We start from the raw sequence: 21,483 nt of genomic DNA, 5'->3' as shown, positions 1-21,483 counted from the left end.
GTAATGGAACTAACTGCTTAATAAATAATATTTCATATAATAATTTTCAGTAGTGGGTATGCATGTACTTCTAAGGCTACTTTCACACTTTCGTTCAGAGAGGATCCATCTGGGGTCTGCCCAGACGGATCCGCTCATATAATGCAGATGATGGGATCCGTTCAGAACGGATCCGTCTACATTATATTGTAGAAAAAAATCTAAGTGTGAAAGTAGCTGCAGACGGATCCGTCCAGACTTTACATTGAAAGTCAATGGGGGACGGATCCGTTTTAAAATTGGGCCATATAGTGTCAAATTCAAACGGATCCGTCCCCATTGATTTACATTGTAAGTCTGGACGGATCCGTTTGCCTCCGCACGGCCAGGCGGACACCTGAACACTGCAAGCAGCGTTCGGGTGTCCGCCTGCTGAGCGGAGCAGAGGCCAAACGCCGCCAGACTGATGCATTCTGAGCGGATCCGCATCCACTCAGAATGCATTAGGGCTGGACGGATGCGTTTGGGGCCGCTTGTGAGAGCCTTTAAACGGAACTGTGTGTATATTGACAATGAGATTGTATTAGTGAAACCCGAATTGTAATACACTACTATAACTCTAACATTATCTTTCCCTTCTCTAGGAATGTGGGAGAAAGAACAGAAGGTCACCAATTGTGAGTCCTGAAGATAATTTTAAGTAAACCTAACACATTTGGTAAATTGCTTGATAAAAGCAGAATGCAGTGTGTAGCGGGTAGGAGTGCAGCCCCAGGCACTATTGGTTAGAGATGTAGAGGGGGTACAGGGTGTAGGATTCTGGAAGTTCTTGCTTTCTCTTCTGCCCTTACTACACAAGGTTACAACAATCAGAACTTTTTAACAGCTGTTGTAACTTGATCTATCATTTCTGCTCGGTCAGAAAGGAGAGGTAGTGCAGAGAGCAGCTGAGGCAGAAATCAGGTTTGTCAAACTGCTTTAAAGTAGAACTGGCTTAGTTGCCCATAGTAACAAAATTCCTAAATGAAAACTGGACTCTGGTTGCTATGGGCAACTAAGCCAGTTCTACTTTACACCAGTTTGATAAATGACCCCAATAGTGTTAATCTGGGTATGTACATTTGTTACACATACAGATGCAGAAAACATTAACTTGTCATTGAATGCACTACACACAACAAGGCAACAAACTTGAACATTTTAAATGCCATGTGTTGTGTTAAATCTCAATTTCAAATGTGCTTTATCCTGGCATGTGATGCATTAAATGTGAAGTCAAAATTTGCACATCACAATACATACACAGTGTACATACAGTATATGTGTGTGTGTGTAATGAGTATGTATCATATAGCAGTACTACAGTGCCTTGAAAAAGTATTCATGCACCTTGAACTTTCCCATATTTTTTCACCCACAAAAGACCTACAAAATAGAAGCAAGTATGTGTGAAGTGAAAAGAAGACGATACATGGTTTTTAAAATTTTTAATGAATAATAATCTGAAAAATGTGTCATGCACTTGTCTTCAGCCCCCCTGAGTCAATGCTTTTTGCTGCATTACAGCTGTAAGCCTTTTGGGGTGTGTCTCTACCAGCTTCGCACATCTAGGGGCTGAAGTTTTTGCCCACTCTTTGCAAAATAACAAAAATTCCATCAGATTGGATGGACAGCAATTTTCAAGTCATGCCACAGATTCTCAGTGGGATTTGGTTCTGGACTTTCACTGGGTCATTCTAACACATGAATATGTTTTGATCTAAATCAGTGGTGCCCAACCATTTTTCGTCTGAGGGCTGCACTAGACATGGTATAAATTTCGCAGGCCAGAACCAGGTAGCTTTGCCAGAAAGAAATGCAAACATTGTGAGGGGGGCATGTGTGAGCATTACTACTGTGAAGGGGAAAATATCAGAATTTATTTTCTGTGAAGGGGCACAATCTGGACATTTTTACTGTGAAGGGGGTGCATCTGGGTATTTTTACCATGAAGGCGGCACATGTGAGCATTACTACTGTGAAGGGGGCACATGTGAGCATTACTACTGGGAAGGGGACACGTGATCATTACTACTGAGAAGGGGACACGTGACTATTACTACTTGGAAGGGGACACATCTGGGCATTACTACTGTGAAGGGGGCACATGTGAGCATTACTACTGTGAAGGGGGCACATGTGGGCATTATTACTGTGAAGGGGGTATATGTGAGCATTACTACTGTGAAAGGGACATGTGTGAGCATTGCTACTGTGAAGGCGGCACATGTGAGCATTACTACTGAGAAGGGGGCACATCTGGGCATTTTTATCATGAAGGGGGCACATGTGAGCATTAATACTGTGAAGGGGGCACATGTGAGCATTACTACTGTGAAGGGCAAATATATGGACATTTTTTCTGTGAAGGGGCCCATCTGGGCATTTTTACCATGAAGGAGGCACATGTGACCATTACTACTGTGCAGGTGGCACATGTAAGCATTACTACTGTGAAAGGGGCACATCTGGACATTTTTACTATGAAGGTACTAAGGTACCAGCGCCAGCCACACTCACAGGGGGGCAGCCCTCCTGAAACCACACTGCTCACACACGGACCACTGTGCCCTCCATTAAGAGTCAGCCCTTCCTTCCTCCTTACAGTCCGGTCACAATGACCAGCACAGCGCACGAATACAGACACAGCACTTTCCTAACATAGAGAATTGTGAGCCCTCCAAAGCACAGTAGGAGCCCAGCACTGCCCTTACAAACAACTACCAATATGAACGACAGCGGTGAGAGACACGCACATAACACTGTACAGTCACACAGCTTATTACACTTACATTCCTTCCCTGATTTGCCTCAAGGTTCAGAATGGTACTACGCCACTGCAGCCACCCCGACGTTTACCTTCTTCTTCTTCAACTGTGTGCAAGCTCCGCCTCCAGTCACTGCAGGGCCGCATCACACGGATGTGGCCCGTGGGCCATAGGTTGGGCATCACTGATCTAAATCATTTCATTGTAGCTGTAAGTTTAGGATCGTTATCCTGCTGGAAGGTGAACATCTGCCCCAGTCTGAAGTCTTTGGCCCCATGCACACGGCCGTTGTTCACGGCCGTGTGCGGGCCGTGGAACCGCGGCCTGGATCCCTTCCTGTGAGCTGGAGCGCACGGCGTCACTGGTTGCTATGACGCCGTGCGCCCCCTGCTGCCGGCACAGTACAGTAATACACTGGTATAGATCATACCAGTGTACTACTGTATTGCGGCGGCAGCAGGGAGCGCACGGCGTCATAGCAACCAGTGACGCCGTGCGCTCCAGCTCACAGGAAGGGATCCAGGCCGCGGTTCCACGGCCCGCACACGGCCGTGAACAACGGCCGTGTGCATGGGGCCTTTGCAGGTTTTCCTCCAGGATCGCCTTGTATTTAGCTCCATCCATCTTCCCATCAGCTCTGACCTGCTTCCCTGTCCCTGCTGAAGAAACCCTGGCGATGGTATGTTCAGGGTGATTTTAGTGTTAGTTCTCTGCCCCACATAGACATTTGTATTGGCAAAAAGCTCAACTTTGGTCTCATCTAACCAGAGAACCTTCTTCCATATGTTTTCTGTGTCCCCTACATGGCTTGTGGCAAACGGGACTTCTTATGGCTTGTTTTCAAAAATGTTTTTTTCTTGGCACTGTGGGGATTTGCTCTGGTAGACAGGCTTGCGGACGCAGTACAGAGGCAATGACAACATCTTTAACTTTAACAGTGTTTTATTCACACAGAGATAAAGTGACAAAATAACAGTTTCAAGAAAAACAGTCACCTTGAGTCTGGTGTTTGTTCACACCAGACTGCAGCACATAAGTCCTTGAAGGAAGCAGTAGTCCATGTGCTTTTGTCCACAAACAATGTAGCAAGCCTAGTCCAGGCCCAAACGCTCAAGCTCCAACACCCAGACTGCCAGCACTCCACTAGCAGATGGAGGATAATCCACACAGCTGAACATGCTGGCTGGGTTTTTATATCCCAGCCAAAACCCTGCCTGGAACCGCGGGGAACAGCAACCCACTCTGCTCTTTGGCTGCTCCCAATAAGAACCGGCCCGGATTGGCTTTACAGCCATTCTGACAGCCTAAGTGTCAGACTGCACTACAGAACTGACACTTCAGGAAAAAAATCTGGTTCTTACCTCACCGAGGCCAGGGACCTCGTGACACTTATCTTCCGTCAATGACAGCTCCTTGTTCCTTCTTACATACCTCCCCCTTTGTTCAACCCTGAGGGGTGTGTTCCTTGGAAAACTTAAAATTTTGCAAAGATAAGAACCACCTGGTGACCCGAACATTCCTCTCTTTGGCCTGGCTCAACCATTTCAGAGGGGAGTGGTCGGTCACCAGACGGAACCTTCTCCCCAAAAGATAGTAGCGGAGAGACTTGAGTACCCACTTGATGGCCAGGCACTCTCTCTCCTCTATACTGTACCTAGTCTCGGCTGGGGTGAGCTTCCGGCTGAGGAAGACAACAGGTGGTCAGTCAGCACATCCCAAAGCACAGGAACACGTTGCTATGGCTGAGAACAAGACTGTTAGACAAAAATTGCTATGCAACAGCTCACTGCAAACCAAATAAAGTACAAAATTGCATCATAATTGCAAATGCTATACTAATAAGTTAGAGATGCTTGGCAAATCGTTTTGTACAAAATTATTTGAGCCCGTCTGCCACACGTCAAGGCGATCTTTATATCCATTATATCCACGGAAAGCAGTTACCAGCATGCATGCCGGGCCCACTCCACACCACCCCTGGCGCCAAAAGGTTACCAAGGACTGCAATGAGAGTCCACACACTATCTCTCTCCTGGTGCCAGATGGCTTCAGTGAGTGAGGGGGAGCAGGCCAAGCTATATACTAACACTAATGGCATGCATGCTGGTAACTGCTTTCCGTGGATATAATGGAGGCCATTTTGGCACCAAAAATGACAGAAATTCAGACGGATCCAGCATGCATGTGGAACCTGCACTTTCTGAATTATATGATAGCTGTCATGGCACATAACAGGTAAAATTTAGTGTTAGGAAACCGTCTAACTAGAGATCGCCTGGACGTGTGGCAGATGGGCTAAAATAAATTTGTACAAAACGATTTGCCAAGCATCTCTAACTTATTAGTATAGCATTTGCAATTATGATGCAATTTTGTACTTTATTTGGTTTGCAGTGAGCTGTTGCATTGCAATTTTTGTCTAACAGTCTTGTTCTCAGCCATAGCAACGTGCCCCTGCGCTTTGGGATGTGCTGACTGACCCCCTTTTTCTTTGCAGTTTGTACTGGAGGTGTGGCTGCCTCCTTAGTCGTGCACTCCTCACCAGCTCGTCTGCCCCATAGGCTGATTTTAATTAGTGTTAGTATATAGCTTGGCCTGCTCCCCCTCACTCACTGAAGCCATCTGACACCAGGAGAGAGATAGTGTGTGGACTTTCATTGCAGTCCTTGGTGACCTTTTGGCGCCAGGGGTGGTGTGGAGTGGGCCCGGCATGCATGCTGGTAACTGCTTTCCGTGGATATAATGGAGGCCATTTTGGCACCAAAAATGATAGAAATTCAGGCGGATCCAGCATGCATGTGGAACCTGCACTTTCTGAATTATATGATAGCTGTCATGGAACATAACAGGTAAAATCTAGTGTTAGGAACCCTCCTAACTAGAGATCGCCTTGACGTGTGGCAGACGGGCTCAAATAATTTTGTACAAAACGATTTGCCAAGCATCTCTAACTTATTAGTATAGCATTTGCAATTATGATGCAATTTTGTACTTTATTTGGTTTGCAGTGAGCTGTTGCATTGCAATTTTTGTCTAACATTCCAGCGGACCGTCACTGACTTGCGTCCCTTCAAAAGGCCTGTCAATGGTGCGGCGACTGTAACAAAATTGGGGACAAACCTCATATAGTACCCCACCATACCCAGGAACGACTTTACTTGCCGAGTAGTGACAGGTTGGGGCCAATTCCTAATTGCCTCAATTTTGTTTACCTGAGGTTTGATCATTCCGCGCCCAATGACATACCCCAGATACTTGGTCTCTTCTAACCCTATCGAGCACTTTTTTGGGTTAGCGGTTAAGGCAGCCTTCCTAAGGGAGTTCACTACAGCCTGTACTTTAGGTAAGTGACTTTCCCAGTCGGTGCTATGGACAACAATATTGTCCAGGTACGCCGAAGTGTTTCGATAAGCTCATCCACTGAGGGCATGGGATACGCGTCAAACTTGGACACCTCATTAAGTTTGCGGAAGTCATTACAGAACCGCAATGTCCCGTCTGGCTTGGGTATTAATACTATTGGACTGGCCCATTCACTTTTGACTCTTCAATGACACCCAGCAGGAGCATTAGCTGCACTTCCTCCGTGATAGCTTGACGCCGAGCCTCGGGTACCCGGTACGGTTTAAACCGGACTTTCGCCTGAGGCTTAGTGATAATGTCATGCCGGATTACGAACGTGTGTCCAGGGAGGTCTGAGAACACATCTGTGTTCCGACTAATGAACTCCCTGGCTTCCTGAGCCTGTTTAGAGGAGAGGCTGTCAGCAATTTTCACGGTGGCAGCCGCTTCCCCTGCATCAGACCGAGGGGCCGAAACCGCTTCCCCTAGAAACCCTGGCCGTGGGCTGTCTTCCGTACAGGTATTTATTTCATATAAGATATGAAGTCATAAAAAATTATGATTTTATATTTTTCTGAAAAATGAAAAATTTAATTGGCGGACATATAAACGCCAGTTCTTTTATTAATGAGATCTAAAGTTAATTTGTGCAGATAATGAATCAGGGTGCAATTAATTATATAAAATATAATTTATTACAAATAAATACAGTAAAAATGGCATACAAATTAATACAAGGACAATATCAAAATTAACCCTTTCATGACCAAGGGTCATTGATGCCCTAATGTCCAGGTCAAAATTTACAAATCTGACATGCGTCACTTTATGTGGTAATAGCTTTGGAACACTTTTACTTATCCAAGCCATTCTGAGATTGTTTTCTCGTGACACATTGTACTTCATGATAGTCATATATTTGAGTCAATATATTTCACCTTTATTTATGAAAAAAATCCCAAATTTACCCAAAATTTTTAAAAATTCACAATTTTCCAAACTTCAATTTCTCTGCTTCTAAAACAGAAAGTGATACCTAATAAAATATTTATTACTTAACATTCCCCATATTAACATTCCCCACTTTATGTTGACATAATTTTGGAAATGTCATTTTATTTTTAGGACGTTAGAAGGCTTAGAAGTTTAGAAGCAATTCTTAAAGTTTTTAAGAAAATTTCCAAAACCCACTTTTTAGGGACCAGTTCAGGTCTGAAGTCACTTTGTGGGGCCTACATAGTGGATACCCCCATAAATGACCCCATTGTAGAAACTACACTCCTCAAGTTACTCAAAACTGATTTTACAAACTTTGTTAACCCTCTAGGCGTTCCACAAGAATTAAAGGAAAATGGAGATGAAATTTCTAAATTTCACTTTTTTGGCAGATTTTCCATTTTATTAATTTTTTTTCGATAACACATTGAGGGTTAACAGCCAAACAAAACTCAATATTTATTACCCTCATTCTGCGGTTTATAGAAACACCCCACATGTGGTTGTATGGGCACACAACAGGACGCAGAAGGAAAGGAATGCCATACGTTTTTTGGAAGACAGATTTTGCTGGATTGGTTTTCTGAACACCATATGTTTTTTATTTTTCTGCCGATCGTCTTGTGCAGGGGCTCGTTTTTTGAAGAAAGTGTTGAGGCTTTTATTGGTATCATTTCATTGGTACATAGGATTTTTTGATCATTCATTATTACACTTTATGGGGCAAGGTGACTGTTTTGGAACAGTTTTCATTTATTTATTTTTACAGCGTTTATCTGAGGAGTTATGTCATGTGATAGTTTTATAGAGTAGATCGTTACGGACGTGGCAATACCTAATATGTATACTTTTTCTTATTTAAGTTTTACACAAATAATAGCATTTCTGAAACCAAACAAATGATGTTTTAGTGTCTCTATAGTCTGAGAGCCATAGCTTTTTTATTTTTTGGGCGATTGTCTTACATAGGGTATAATTTTTTGCGGGATGAGGTGACGGTTTAATTGGTACTATTTTGGGGGTCAAAAGCCTTTTTGATTGCTTTTTGTTGCACTTTTTGTGATGTAAGGTGACAAAAATAGCTTTTTTGGCACTGTTTTATTTTATTTTTTATGTTGTTTATCGGACGGGGTCTATCATGTGATATATTTATAGAGATGGTCGTTACGTACGAGGTGACACCTAATATGTTAATTATTTTTTTTTTATATAGGAAAAGGCAATTTCTTTTTTTAATTTACATTTTTTATTTTATTTTTATTTTTCATTTTTATTATTTTCACTTTCTTTTTTTATCAAGTCCCTCTTGGATCTTGAGGATCCAGTGGGGTTGATGGCTGTACTATACTTTGCAATGCTCTTGCATTGCAAAGTATAATACTATTAGATGCCCTGTAGGTGGCAACAGCGGATGCTTTGGCCTACTACGCCAAAGATTATAGCGGCTACGATTGCAAAAAAATTAATTACTTTGGTCTGTAGAAAACTGCTCTCTGGTCAAGTTCTTCCTTGCTTGCTCCAGGATCTGGGTAATCCGCTCTTGGGAATATCCAATGTGCATCTGGTATCAGGCTTGGATTTCCGGTGACTGGATTTCGGACATGTTGAATTGCCTTTGAACGAAAACGGGTGGATCCAGGCTGATGTAGACCTTCTGGGATAATATCCTCTTGTTCATCAATATGAACCCCGCGGTGTCCTGTAGTATGATTCTGGATGAAGGACCTGGCACAGCAATCGGCTCACCATGGAGCTCCTTCCCCAAGATCAGGACGACGTAGATAATGGCAATCATCTTTGATGACATCTGACGCCTATAAAATATTGTATGACACATATGAGTACATACATTTTTCAACCTTTTCCTGCAAGAAAAGAGTTACTAATACCATATACCTCTGATTGGCATACGTTCTTTTCTTGGGCAGAGTAAGTTCTGGTTTCGGAGGTGAGTCAGAAGATATTCTGTTACAGAGGAAACGTACATCAAGATGAGTTAGTATGAGTTAAAGATGTAGAATAACAGATAACACTTTTCCAATCCTTATTTCCATCTTTAGCTGGAACCGTAAAGTCTCTTTATCTCTTTTCATCCAGCTCCTTCAATCTCTCGAAGTCGTGGACTAGGATGACAAACACGTAGCTGATTAATGTGCACCCATTTTTCAATAAACTCATCCCCCTTAGGGATTTTGATCTTATAGACCACTGGAGATAATTTGTCAGTGATGACATAGGGACCTTTCCAGGAAGGTAGGAATTTTCTCTCCTTCACTTGATCCCGAGCGAAGTTATAGAGATACACCCGATCGGAAATTTGATACTCCTTCTGTGTAGTCTTCAGTAGTGTTGAGCGCGAATATTCAAATTGCAATTTTTTTTCTCGAATATCGCAATTTCGAGATTTCGCGAATATTTAGAATATCGTTCTATATATTTGCGAAATCGAATATTATTTTTTATTGTTATATGTTTTTTCTTTCCTACTTCCCTAAAGTTGTTCTTACCTGTCCTTTGGATTCCTGGCTGCTCCAGTCAGTGCCCGTTGCCGCTTCTACCGACTTCTGTGCTCATGGAGCGTCCCCATCACCATGGGAACGTCTCCATATACTAGAATGTACTGTCGGATTTGAGAATTGCGTTGAAATCGCAATTCGATTAATTCAAGTTATAATAATCGAATTGCGATTTCAATTTAACACTGCTATATTCCATATTCGTTAATTCTAGACTATTAGGCTAGAATTAACCTATATGGAATATAGCATTAAGTTGAAATCGCGATGCAATTAATATAACTCGAAGTAATCACATGGCGATTTCAACTTGGCACTGCTATATTCCATATTAGCTAAATTACAATCTATATGGGTATTTTACGAAATTTCGTAATATTGCTCTAACTTCGTCTTTTAGAATATTCTAAAAGACGAAGTTAGAGCAATATTACGAAATTTCGTAAAATACACATAGATTGTATTTTAGCTAATATACTGCTATAGTAATTTTTTTAATAGTGTACATATTTTACAAAACTTAAGTTCAGAAGAGGCAAAAAAAAATTAGAAAAAAAGGATTATAGCACTATATTAGCTAAATTACAATCTATATGTGTATTTACGAAATTTCATAATATTGCTCTAACTTCGTCTTTTAGAATATTCGCAAAATATCGCAAAATCGAATATGGCACCTCCCGCTCATCACTAGTCTTCAGATCGTAGTACATCTTAGCACTCACTGCGGCTTTCTCTATATTCTTCTGGGCACAAAAGCACAAAAGCATACTGAAGGTGCTTGGATAAATTTTCCACATATTGATCAAGTTATGGTCTGTTGTCCTGTAAAGTAAATGCTGGGGTAACACCGTCTTCCTTACCGTGATTATCTTGAAGGGAGAAAGCTTAGTTGCTGCACTTGGGGTGGCTCTGATGGCCATAAGCACCAAAGGCAACTTGACATCCCAGTCCTTACCAGAGTCATTGACAAACTTTTTCAGAATGTTCACAATGGACTGGTTGTAATGTTATACTCCACCACTAGAGGCTGGTCGATAAGCTATATGTAGCTTCCTCTTTACCCCCAGGATTTCCCACATCTTTGTCATCACCTCTCTGGTGAAGTGACTTCCACGATCGCATTTGATGCGCTGGGGAAGACCAAATCTAGAAAATACGTGGTTAATGAGCAGAGATGCACATACGCTTGAACTGCATGTTTTGCACGGCAAACATTCCAGCCATTTGGTGAACAGATTACGGTTAACATATATTTGTTGCCTTTTGATGAGGTTGTTACTAGTCCAATGAAATCAATTTGGATGTCTGATCATGGCATGGACATCCCCCTTTTCATCAGCGGTGCCCGATGAGTGGGTCCTTGTGGCTGGAATTGAGGGCAGATTACACATCCCTGACAATATGTTCGCACATCTTGTAACATATGTAGCCAGTAAGTTTAGTCCCGTAGTAACTCGTACGTTATTTTCTCACCTCGATGACCAGCTGTTGGGGCATCATGTGCATGTTGCAACATCAGACCTCGGTATGCTGCAGGTACTACCCATTGCGTGATACCGTTCTTCGAGGTTCTTAGCAGCATTCCATCCTGTAATGAGAATTGGGACTTACCTTTCATCACAATTCGTAACTCCTCCTTACCCACACAGTCTTCTGTGGTTATGGAACAGTTGTGTGGATCCTCAATGTGCTTATAAAAGAGACCAATAATTGGATCCCCCTTTTGGCTTGCAATGAGATCCTCACTAGGGGATTCTTGGCTCCACTGTGCCACATTGGCTTCAGCTCCCTTTCTGCCTGACTCCTTGTCATAGCATCCAGTTGGATAGTTCCCACGAGGTCATCAATGACTTCTCAGTCAATGGCTGCTTGCTTGGCAAGGGAATCCACTAGGTAATTCCCCTCTTTATCCATGCCTGGATATTTTGAATGACCTCTTACCTTCTTCCAATAAATGGTAAGACTGTGGGCGGTAATTATCTCATCAATTTTACAAAACATCTTACCATGCTTTACTGGCTTGTTATTACATCTCATCATGTCGGATCTTTTCCATCTGGGAAAGTACTCCACAAAGCTGTTATGAATATAATCAGAATCTGTGATGATTACAAACTCCTTAACATCATATTCGATAGCCATTTGTACGGCTTTGTACATAGCAGTAAGTTCTGCAACCTGGCTGCTTTTGGAACCAATTTTGCATCCAACGGATACATCTAGGAATGTATTATTCCACACGACTCCAATACCTGCAACCAATGTACATTCGGACAGGCGTCTACGTACACACATGGTAATGATTTACAATACTCCTCTTCATAAGATTTATATGGAGATGATGATTGTTCCTCCAGGAAATCATTTTCCATTGACTCACCTTTACGGGTATGGGTACAGTCATGGCGTTCTGCTAATCCTTGAGCAACTGGGTTTTTATTTTTTTGTTTGTACCTGATCTCCAATGGCCATCCCATTAAGGACATTGTCCAGGCGGTTATACTGCTGTTTGACAAGTCTCCATCTCTTATACGATCACTCTGCAAGTATTGCAGCAGCTGATGTGCGGTCTCCACAATGATCCTTTTGCCTTGGATAAAACTCCTAACATATTGCAAGGCCCACACAGTTGACAATAATGCTTTCTCACAATCATTGAATTTTACCTCAACCGGTGACAAGGATTTGCTGGCATAGGCGATGATCTTGTTCCGGTTTTCCTGTTTTTGGAAAAGAACTGCACTTATGCTTTTATCAGTGAAACCTGTTTCCACGAAGAAAGGTTTTCCCCCTTCTGGATAAGCAAGGCATGGAGCCTGGATAAGTTTGGCCTTGAGCTCGGTTGCAGCTTGCTCATGACGCTCACTCCATTCCCATTTTACTTCTTTCTTTAGCAACTGCAAAAGAGGTTTTGTAATTTCTGCATAATTATCTATGAACTTACGTGAGTAGTTCATCATGCCCAGGAATTATCTCAACTCCTTGAGCTTTATAGGAGATTTTGTCTTGGTCACTGCTTCCACCTTCTTTTTCTGTGGGTTAATTCCACTTCATGACTTCATGACATAGGAAATTAACCTTGGTCCGGCACCATTGAGCTTCTGCAAAAAAAGTTTTACACCTGCTTTCCTCAGCTGGGTTAGTACATGCCTCAACTCCTGAATATGTTCCTCAAAAGTTGTACTTTTGATCAGGATGTCATCCACATAGGTTAAGGTACCTCGTTCAGTGGCACCAGGCATTGCCTTATGCATGAACACTGCAAACTCATGGCCCACATTTATGTACCCGAAGGGCAGACGAGTCCACGCATACTGTCGTTTGCCAAATGTAAATGCCAGTTTGTACTGATCCCTTTCATCCACCTTAATCGTCCAATATCCTTGTGCACAGGGCAAGGGCAGTGAAGATTTTGGATCCTTGTATTTGTGCCAAACATTGGTCAATATATGGCATGGGCCATCCGGATATATAAACACGTTTACAACCAACACTTGTTTCCCTTAAACTTACTATATCAGGGATCCAGTATCACCATTAGCGCAACCAATCCATAGACACATAGATCAAATTGAATCACAAATTATAACTCCATCAATCATTATTTTTAAATAATCAATTTTATTGGTACTTACAGAGTTATAACCATTTCTGGCCTCACAGACATTAAGAACATTTAAAATTATCAGTCAGACTTCAGGTGTGTGGCAGTTACAATTCATATAAATAAAGTGCAAGTGCAAAAATATGTATGGAAAGATACAATCAGTGCATATAGGAAGTGTTATCCTGTCCACAGTGTATGGTCACAGAGTCAAACTTTCGACCCTGGATCCTACGGACATTGTGAAACACACTGCTTTGCTCGGTTATCATACAATCAGCAAAGAACTTTGCATACTGACCCAAGTATCTGTCACAACACCGTCAGACTGAGCCCCGACGCGCGTTTCGCCGTCAGCTTTTTCAAGGGGTAATGACAATAAATAACCGGATATTTATGGTCACAGAAGTGGGTGGGGTAGTTTATGTTGGACCAATAAATGATGGTCAATTCAACAGTGGGCCGGATACTACAACTCCTCACCTGTATGGATTAAAATTACTGGCATCGTCTGGTATGGCACGCGAACCGCCGCGCACCGCTGGTGCCTGCGTACGCGGTCGCAGCGATGACGTAGGACGGCCGCGCTCCTCGGAGCACAGAGCGTTCCACGTCAGAGCCAAGCCTGCGGCTGCGCAGAAGGACGCGCGCACTACGAGCCCCATCTTAGCTGAGGGAAAGTAGTTGTCACGGCCCATCTCTATATGCATGTATCCATCATCCCCATATGTCCATTTTCCAAACATTACATCAATATATATATATAAGACATAGCATGTTTCTCCATAGATGTACACAAAAATCACCACAATCATCACCGGACTTGTCAAATAAGTGCCAATAAATACATATTATGCATATAGTGATAGTGAACTATATATGATATCTCCTACATGGATAATCCCAGGTAATCATAGGGATATTCATACAGTGACAATACTTTAATTTAATACTCATAACAATCTAACAATAATCAATTGTGTTGACATATTATAACTCCCAATATACATGGTATCCTTAAAATCACACATTAAATAGTCATTATCACTCCATTTAAAGTGCCAGTGCAAATTTATTTTAAAATTACAATGCCTATATCACATAGTGGCCCTTATTATAGAATTTTTTGTCCAACACGGAATAATTCATCACAGGTGAAATAAAAAGAACTATGTAAAGGAGGAAAGTGAAATAGTGAGAAGTGAAGAGCGTGTGCATGAGTGTACCATACACACCCACATCACTATAGTCACTAATAAATAATTGTGTCAAAGTGACAGAAAAAAGCAAGAATATCAAGTTATATCTATATGTACATAGGTGCCCAGGGGTACATGCGTGAATACAAGGGTTCCATAGATAAACCGAATCACACAGCCCCAAATTCCACCCCTACACTCATCATAATAAAAAACAAGAATAAAAACCAAACACATATTAATCGTATACAGAACACGTGTGATTAAATAAATTAGATTAATTCAATTTATTTGTTCATCACAAGTCATACATAGAGCAAATAGTGATAGTGAGATCATCATGGAGAAGATGGACTTCCAGTATTCATATTCCATGGCCAAATTACACACATGTCCTACATATATAAATAAAAGAGAGACATATTAATAGATATCATACAACACGACCACAATATCCCGGCTACAGGAACCTAAAATACAATAAATCTTTATTACTTAAAACACCACAGTTCAGGGATGATGCTGCACCCTACAAGAACGAAGCAAATGGGATCTTATCATTCAGTCCATGTGGCACCTGGGTATTCAGTTTTACAATCCACTTGCTTTCAACCTGCTCCAACCGTTTAAACAAATCTCCACCTTGCGCACCTAGGGAGACCCTATCTATCCCCCTAAATTTTTGATCTTGCCAACAGTTGTTATGTTTTTGGCAAAAATGTTTCGCAATCGGTTTTAGCTTTAAAAGCTTGTCCCTGTCTCCATCACCTATTTTGGCTGCAGAATATATTTCTGATGTTCCTGTATGCGGAACCGTAGTTCACGGGTTGTCATACCGATATATATCAGGCCACATGGACATGTGGCATGATATATAACGCCTGTAACACTACAATTAATGAAGTGTGCAATATTGTAGCTCACTCTACTAGAGGAGTCCTCAAAAGTCTTAGTCTTTACAATGGCTCTGCATGTTGTACAGTGTCCACATGGTACTGATCCCCATTTAGGACCCTTGGATTCAAAAATTAATCCAGACTTTGATGGTATATAGTGGCTCCTCACTAGGATATCCTTAAGATTCCTACTACGTTTAGCCACAAACATGGGGGTAGGTGTTAATATTTTCCCCAGATCCACATCCAATTTTAGGATTGGCCATAATTTCTTAAAGATCCCTCTCGTATTGTACCATTGTGTATTGTAGTTAGTTATTATGCGTATAGTGGACAGCGCCGATGAATCGTCCCAAACCTTGGAGGACAATAGAGACTCCCTCAATGTGTTGGTGGCACGCATGTAGCCATGCTGTATGTCGCATTAATTATAGCCCCGTTGTGTAAACCGTTTTTTCAGGGTATGCGATTCACTTTCAAGTCTCCTCTTGATGTACAGATATGTTTTGCCCTTAAGAATTGGCCAATAGGTATTGAGTTTTTCTGATGTTTGGAGTGAAATGAAGTCGCATGAAGTAGAGAGTTGACAGCAGTGGATTTTCTATGGACCGAAGTTTCTAGTTCACCATTTATCGTTACTTTAATATTTATGTCCAGAAAATCAATTACCTTTTGACTCACCATTTTGGTTAGGATGATGTTCCATTTGTTCTCATTCAATTTTTCCAAAAATAAATTCAAAGACTCCCGTGACCCCTGCCATATAAACAAAACATCATCTATGAATCGCATCCATGATATTACCTCCCCATCTACTTCATCCATGGATGCCTGCACACACTGTCGTTCCCAATTGCCTAGAAATAAATTTGCATACAAGGGTGCGCATGTCGCACCCATCGCCACCCCTCGCAATTGTAAATAATACTGATCTTTAAATAAAAAATAATTATGCCTCAATACATAATCCAATAGCCTCATCAAGAGATCAATCAGATCCGATGGAAGACTTCTAGTATGCAGGAAAAAAAACATGAGGACTCCAAGCCCACTTCTGTGACCATATACAGTACAGACCAAAAGTTTGGACACACCTTCTCATTCAAAGAGTTTTCTTTATTTTCATGACTATGAAAATTGTAGATTCACACTGAAGGCATCAAAACTATGAATTAACACATGTGGAATTATATACATAACAAAAAATTGTGAAACAACTGAAAGTATGCCATATTCTAGGTTCTTCAAAGTAGCCACCTTTTGCTTTGATTACTGCTTTGCACACTCTTGGCATTCTCTTGATGAGCTTCAAGAGGTAGTCACCTGAAATGGTTTTCACTTCACAGGTGTGCCCTGTCAGGTTTAATAAGTGGGATTTCTTGCCTTATAAATGGGGTTGCGACCATCAGTTGTGTTGTGGAAAAGTCAGGTGGATACACAGCTTACAGTCCTACTGAATAGACTGTTAGCTGCTTTTTTTCTTGCCATAATACAAATTCTAAGTAAAGAAAAATGAGTGGCCATCATTACTTTAAGAAATGAAGGTCAGTCAGTCCGAAAAATTGTGAAAACTTTGAAAGTGTGCCCAAGTGCAGTCACAAAAGCCATCAAGTGCTACAAAGAAACTGGCTCACATGCAGACCGCCCCAGGAAAGGAAGACCAAGAGTCACCTCTGCTGCGGAGGATAAGTTCATCCGAGTCACCAGCCTCAGAAATCGCAGGTTAACAGCAGCTCAAATTAGAGACCAGGTCAATGCCACACAGAGTTCTAGCAGCAGACACATCTCTAGAACAACTGTTAAGAGGAGACTGTGTGAATCAGGCCTTCATGGTAGAATATCTGCTAGGAAACCACTGCTCAGGACAGGCAACAAGCAGAAGAGACTTGTTTGGGCTAAAGAACACAAGGAATGGACATGGACCAGTGGAAATCTGTGCTTTGGTCTGATAAGTCCAAATTTGAGATCTTTGGTTCCAACCACTGTGTCTTTGTGCGACGCAGAAAAGGTGAACAGATGGACTCTACATGCCTGGTTCCCACCGTGAAGCATGGCGGAGGAGGTGTGATGGTGTGGGGGTGCTTTGCTGGTGACACTGTTAGGGATTTATTCAAAATTGAAGGCATACTAAACCAGCATGGCTACCACAGCATCTTGCAGCGGCATGCTATTCCATCCGGTTTGCGTTTAGTTGGACCATCATTTATTTTTCAACAGGACAATGACCCCAAACACACCTCCAGGCTGTGTAAGGGCTATTTGACCATGAAGGAGAGTGATGGAGTGCCGCGCCAGATGACCTGGCCTCCAGTCACCGGACCTGAACCCAATCGAGATGGTTTGGGGTGAGCTGGACCACAGAGTGAAGGCAAAAGGGCCAACAAGTGCTAAGCATCTCTGGGAACTCCTTCAAGACCGTTGGAAGACAATTTCAGGTGACTACCTCTTGAAACTCATCAAGTGAATGCCAAGAGTGTGCAAAGCAGTAATCAAAGAAAAAGGTGGCTACTTTGAAGAACGCAGAATATGACATATTCACACTTTTTTGTTATGTATATAATTCCACATGTGTTAATTCATAGTTTTGATGCCTTCAGTGTGAATCTACAATTGTTATAGTCATGAAAATAAAGAAAACTCTTTGAATGAGGAGGTGTGTCCAAACTTTTGGTTTGTACTGTATATCCGGCTATTTAGTTATTGTCATTACCCCTTGAAAAAGCTGATGGCGAAACGCGCGTCGGGGCACAGTCTGACGGTGTTGGGACAGATACTTGGGTCAGTATGCAAAGTTCTTTGCTGATTGTATGATAACCGAGCAAAGCAGTGTGTTTCACAATGTCCGTAGGATCCAGGGTCGAAAGTTTGACTCTGTGACCATACACTGTGGACAGGATAACACTTCCTATATGATTGTATCTTTCCATACATATTTTTGCACTTGCACTTTATTTATATGAATTGTAACTGCCACACACCTGAAGTCTGACTGATAATTTTAAATGTTCTTAATGTCTGTGAGGCCAGAAATGGTTATAACTCTGTAAGTACCAATAAAATTGATGATTATTTAAAAATAATGATTGATGGAGTTATAATTTATAAACACGTTTGTCCAACTGTCTTAGGTCCGAGCAGAGATGAAATTGACCATTAAGTTTGATCCTTTTCAATCCGTACCATCGATTGAACGTGCCTGGTCAGGTCCATGACTTTGTGATTCCCCCTTTCAAGAGACATGGTTAATATATCATCATCCAGAGTTACCTTTTTGATTTTGTCCCTCTGGATTGTGTGTTGCAAGAGTATTCATAGGCAATGGGTGCCTTCACCTGAGTCCATACTGCTTCTTTAATGAAATCAACTATGGGACTCAATCTTTTTAATAAATCGATTCCTATGATCATCCGATCATATGGAAGATCCACAATCAATGTGGGATGTCTAATTGGCAAGAAGACAATCTTAAATGTCAATCAGGATGTTCCTTTTACCTGTAAGGCATCTCCACCCACACTTATCAAAGAGCCATCAAATGACCTTAATAGTGGCTTCTTTGATGTTAAATCCAAAACCTGTTGGAAATAAGTGCAAGATAAAATGGTGGCTTGTGATCCAGTGTCTATTAATCCTTTGATTGGTCCGATAAGTTCATTTTGGAGATATATCTCCACAAAGTATCGGCCATCCACCTGCAACAAATCACAGAGAAAGTTAGGATGTTTACCCATCTGCTGTCTGAGAGGTTGACCTCTTTGCAGCTCCGTGACCTCTGCATTCCTGAGTCTCCCAGGACAAGCTGGAGGAGCAGCATTAGCCCCCCCCCCCTTCTTTGGGACAAGCTGTGTGACATCACAAATCACAGCTGGCTCATGGCTGGATGCTGGAACGATGGATTACACACTGGAACAGACATCTGGTCATATGAATTGACATTATTAGACTGCAAGACAAATGACATATTAGAAATTTCCCCCCTGGCCCTAATTTCAGGGTCAGGGGTACAGAAAGGAAATATAGAATTAGGAATCACATCAGATTCTACCACAATCAACTTAATATCCTTACAGTGGCCTAGGTTCCGAACCGGCCCAATCTGCTTTATGATGTTAAACTTCTGGGACCAGCAGTTGCCCCTAAAAAAGGATTAGGCTGTTTTTTCTGGGGATAACTGGGACAACTTACTTACCATGTTGCTCAGCTGGGCCACTTGCTCTACCAGCTGATCAAACCTGTTTGGTTTGGGCACATTTTTGCTTTGCTGGGCAGCCTGGTTATTGGTAGGTGACCTACTCCTGGGTGAATTTGAGGATTCCTGCCTATCTTCCCTTTGTTGTCTGAGCCTATTATCCCAACGCTTATAACCCTGGTAACCCCTATTGTTATAGGGCCTGTATCCCTGGGGACCCTTATTGTAATAGGTACGGTAGTTAGAATTCCCATTACCTGAATTATTCCCCTCTGATCCATTAGTATTTTGGGGTTTGGTCTGTTTGGGCGGCCCTACCTGTTGTTGCTGGGCTTGTTGAGCAGGTCCTGTAGACTGAGGGAACCTTCGTGGCTGGCTTTCAAATCCCAAGCTATTGTTTACCTTAGCTTCAGCTACCTTTTGCTCTGGGAATTTTTTAAACCTTTTCTCACCTGTTGCATGGCAATCACTGATATTATGCAGCGTGGTGGCAGCCGTCACCAACCTGTAAGGCGGTTACAGTTTGAAATACCCGACTCAACTGGGTTAATGCCTCCTGTGTAATTGTCACGAGGGTGTCAAGAGCCACGTCTGACTCCGTTATACCCGGGGTCAGGAAGTCGCAGCGGGTGGCTGCGCACTCTATGTCTAAAGTTCACGGTGTTTCTTAGTGTTTGTTTTCTGTGTTTGCCTTGCTATCCTTTTTGTCTCACTCAGGGATCCGTAGCTTCTCCTCCTCAGCTGTTTCTTGTCTGCCACTCCCAAACTCCTTATATTCTCCTCTCACACTTCTCTTGTTGCCAGTTATAGAGCTTCCTGCCTGGACATCTATGCTGACCCACTGGAGCTGAGAATCTGGTTGTTGTTCCAGAGTGCTACCCTCCGGATCCCTGTTGGGCTTTTGTTGTCTCCTGTTGTTGCCCACCCTGGATTATATGTTTAGTTTGTATTGTCTGTCCTCCCCTTGGTGTTTTCCTTTAGAGCTAGTGGTGCGGACTAGTGTTCCCACCGCCCTGTTCACTATCTAGGGCTCATCCTAGGGAAAGCCAGGGTTTTAGGCACGTGATCGGCGTACGGGTGAGGAACCCGTCTAGGGACGACAGGGCAGCCAGGCGCCAGCCGCAAGGTGAGTCAGGGGTCACCACCTTCCCTCTCACTAGGGCAGGGCCTCCCTCTTTTCCTCCCTCCGTGTCACGTATGTGACAGTTACGCCGATCGTGATAGTAATCATGCCAACACTTTCAGGTTGCTGAGTGTCTTGGATGGGGTCTGTTTTAAGAGCATGTGATGACATGTCTGGATATTGGGGAGTAAGAAATGGAGGATCAGGAGATCTCACAGTGTTAGATGGATCCCTTTCAGCATTGACTACATTATTGGATGAACCATCTGTCTGTTTAATTTTTGAATACTGGAGATATAAATCCTCTAAATCACTTTTTGCCTTTTGGTATGCATCACGGCTGTGACTAAGGTTGTACTCTAAGTCTTTGCTCTTCGCTTCTGCGGATTTTAGTTCTGATTCCATCTTGAATACATATATTTTTGTACCCATTATAGACTCATACCTAACTTTAGAAAGAGTACTGACTGCCAACAATGCATACACAACAGGTTGCAATGCACATAAGAGGTGTTGGTCCCTCTTGGTATTATCATTTGCCAAATCCATATATGTCAGGTATCTATCAACCATGGCACCTAACTTCCATATATTCCCACCTTCTTCATAGGCTTTTGCCTGCAGCTCATTAGTCCATTCATCTATATTTTTATCTAACTTCAAACGGGAATAAACATATTTGATAACCTTATAGATTTTCTTTCCTGGGTCAGATGGACTATCTGCTTTAGCCTGGCCATTACCTGGGTCGCTGCCTGTTATGATTCTGATCAATAATCAATAACAACAACAATTTGACTTGTCATTAAGGATTAAGGAATATTTTCAC

The 21,483-nt window shown here is 42.2% G+C and overlaps 1 protein-coding gene across 5 annotated transcripts in view; it reads left to right on the top strand.

The window, feature by feature from the left end:
* Window positions 1-21,483, top strand: part of ACSL6 (acyl-CoA synthetase long chain family member 6) — a 262,251-nt gene that overhangs the window by 55,582 nt on the left and 185,186 nt on the right. For all 5 annotated transcript variants that reach the window (XM_044280775.1, XM_044280774.1, XM_044280776.1 and 2 more), the window contains one exon: window positions 624-656. In XM_044280775.1, coding sequence (XP_044136710.1) covers window positions 624-656 — 33 coding nt within the window. The remainder of the gene's footprint in view (window positions 1-623; window positions 657-21,483) is intronic.

Source organism: Bufo gargarizans, chromosome 2, assembly GCF_014858855.1.
Source record: "Bufo gargarizans isolate SCDJY-AF-19 chromosome 2, ASM1485885v1, whole genome shotgun sequence".
Taxonomy (NCBI): domain Eukaryota; kingdom Metazoa; phylum Chordata; class Amphibia; order Anura; family Bufonidae; genus Bufo; species Bufo gargarizans.
Note: the sequence above shows the minus strand (reverse complement) of the source record. Positions and strands in the feature narration are given on the sequence as shown.